This window comes from Gamsiella multidivaricata (assembly GCF_025024155.1).
Source record: "Gamsiella multidivaricata strain RSA 2152 chromosome Unknown BC939scaffold_200, whole genome shotgun sequence".
Taxonomy (NCBI): domain Eukaryota; kingdom Fungi; phylum Mortierellomycota; class Mortierellomycetes; order Mortierellales; family Mortierellaceae; genus Gamsiella; species Gamsiella multidivaricata.
Window position 1 is genome coordinate 2,771 of NW_026251908.1, and position 2,085 is coordinate 4,855.

Genomic DNA, 2,085 nt, shown 5'->3' on the forward strand with positions numbered 1-2,085 from the left:
ACGCGTCAGCTCGGGCGGGAGCAGTTCAAGGAGTCGATGGACCTAGTACCCCACTATTTGCACGCTTTGGCCCAGCTCTCTCCTTAACCTCCAAAAAAAAAAAAAAAAAAAAAAATCACGGACCACATTGCATCCACAACAAATTACTTTGAGACTTCATCAAATTATAATATCAATCAATACCGCAAAGGCGCCAAAGGCCAAATCGATCAAAAAAGAGCCCAAACCACCTAAACCACCCAAGCATAGAATAGTCATTACTATGCCTCGCAGGAAGCCAGAGTTTGGTATGGAAACTTTCGGCACAGAATCAACAGATGCTATTGCACCAGCAGTTGTAGAACAGGGACAGCAGGAGTCAACGGAAAGTGCCACCAATGCTCAACAGGGCGAAAACGGACAGAGCGCAACTCAGTATCCACAGGACGGCTCCACTACAAACATCAATGTATCGACAGCAACTGTTGAAAATGGAGGGAGCGCACAGCCTACGCAGAATGAGCAACGACCAACGCAGCACATGCAGCAGCCTCAGCAGAGTGTACCGAGTCCAGGCGTCCTGTCATTGTATGCGCTACAATATGCGAACAGTAGTTACTTCCGTCGTGATCCGTCATTAATGGGCCTCAGGACTCCCAGTACTCCTGCCACTCCTGGCTCCACAGGTCTAGCGACCTCTCATTCAGCACAGACATCTTACTTCCCTGCCACACCGGCCAGTGGAAATACCATCGCTACAAGATCGATGTTCGGTGGATGTCCAAAACACCATTACAATCCTCACTTCGAAGAAACGGCCATCAATAGCGGGCTCGATAGCAGTGAGCAGTCATCATCACCGATTTTCAAAAATCTCGGGCATTATACCTCTGATGTACCTGAAATGAAACGACAGCGGCATATCAGATCCGAGATACTCCCCACCATTATCACCAATTCCTCATCTCAAGGACCACACCGTCACCCCTCTTCTCAAATATCTTCTGCCCTTCAGACCCCTGCCATCTTTGGACAGTGCAGTGATCACCAAGCTTTCGCAGCTGCAGCCGCAGGATCAGGATCAGGATCATACCCCACGCCGGTCACCAGTGCCGCGACTCCCAGAAGCCCTAACTCTATGAGCGAATGGCGCATGATGCAAATGCAGCTCCAGCAACAGGACGAGGTATATTTCTCTTTGGCATTACCATCTGTGAGCACTATGTCGCTCAACACCCTGAGCTCACACATGTCGAGTTCGTATTCGACATCTGCACTGACGCCCATCGCCGTCGGCGGTGGGACCGTCACAGCCTCGGCATGTTCCTGCTGCGATTGCAATTCCAACAACAGCTCTCCTCCTTCTACACGAATATGCATTGCCCAGAGCCCAGTTTCGGCGACACCAACATTTGGGGCCCAGGTGTCAGGACTGGATAGTGTAACTCAGCACCACAGCATTTTGTTACCTACAAGTTCGTCGAGAAGCTACTTATCTGCTACTGAGAGTTCCAAAGTAAACGGCAGTAAGCGGCAATCATGGATCGGGGGCAGCATCCACCAGTACCGCCAAAACTATTCGTTTCATCAGGCGCAAATGCACAGTCACTGTAGTGCCAGCACCATCAGCGGCGGCTGCTTGTCCAATCAGGACGCGTGCGCACAGGGCACACCGCACGGACACGGACTTGGATTAGTCCAGGCGCCGCTCGCAACCTTTCGATTTGAATACGCACCCAGTTTGGTCGACCCATCCGAGTTTGAGCATTCATCTCAACATAATACTCTTTATCATCGCCATGGCGGCAGCGGCATCGATAACTATGGATCAAGTCCTGCAGGAACAAAGGCGCCATGAGCCAGTTTGAAAGCCATTCATATCTACTCTCAGCTCCAACTTCTGCGATTGGATATCATACGAGGAGCAAGACCAAAGACTGTGGAAACTGTCTCCAATATTGTTGGCATCGATTCATGACAGAAGCTGGAGCATTAACAGCCGGAGCATTAACAGCCGGAGCGCAGGCACCAGCATTGGCCACACTAGCAACTCCAGAGACGGTCACGCTTGGAGGAGTAGAGATAGGAGTTTCTATTTCAAACATG

The 2,085-nt window shown here is 50.6% G+C and overlaps 1 protein-coding gene across 1 annotated transcript; it reads left to right on the forward strand.

The window, feature by feature from the left end:
* Positions 1-262: 262 nt before the first annotated feature.
* BC939DRAFT_509031 (uncharacterized protein) lies at positions 263-1,837 on the forward strand (the record flags this gene model as incomplete). Its single annotated transcript, XM_051561078.1, has 1 exon — positions 263-1,837. The coding sequence occupies one exon, from the start codon at positions 263-265 to the stop codon at positions 1,835-1,837; it is 1,575 nt and encodes a 524-aa protein (XP_051405799.1).
* Positions 1,838-2,085: the final 248 nt, after the last annotated feature.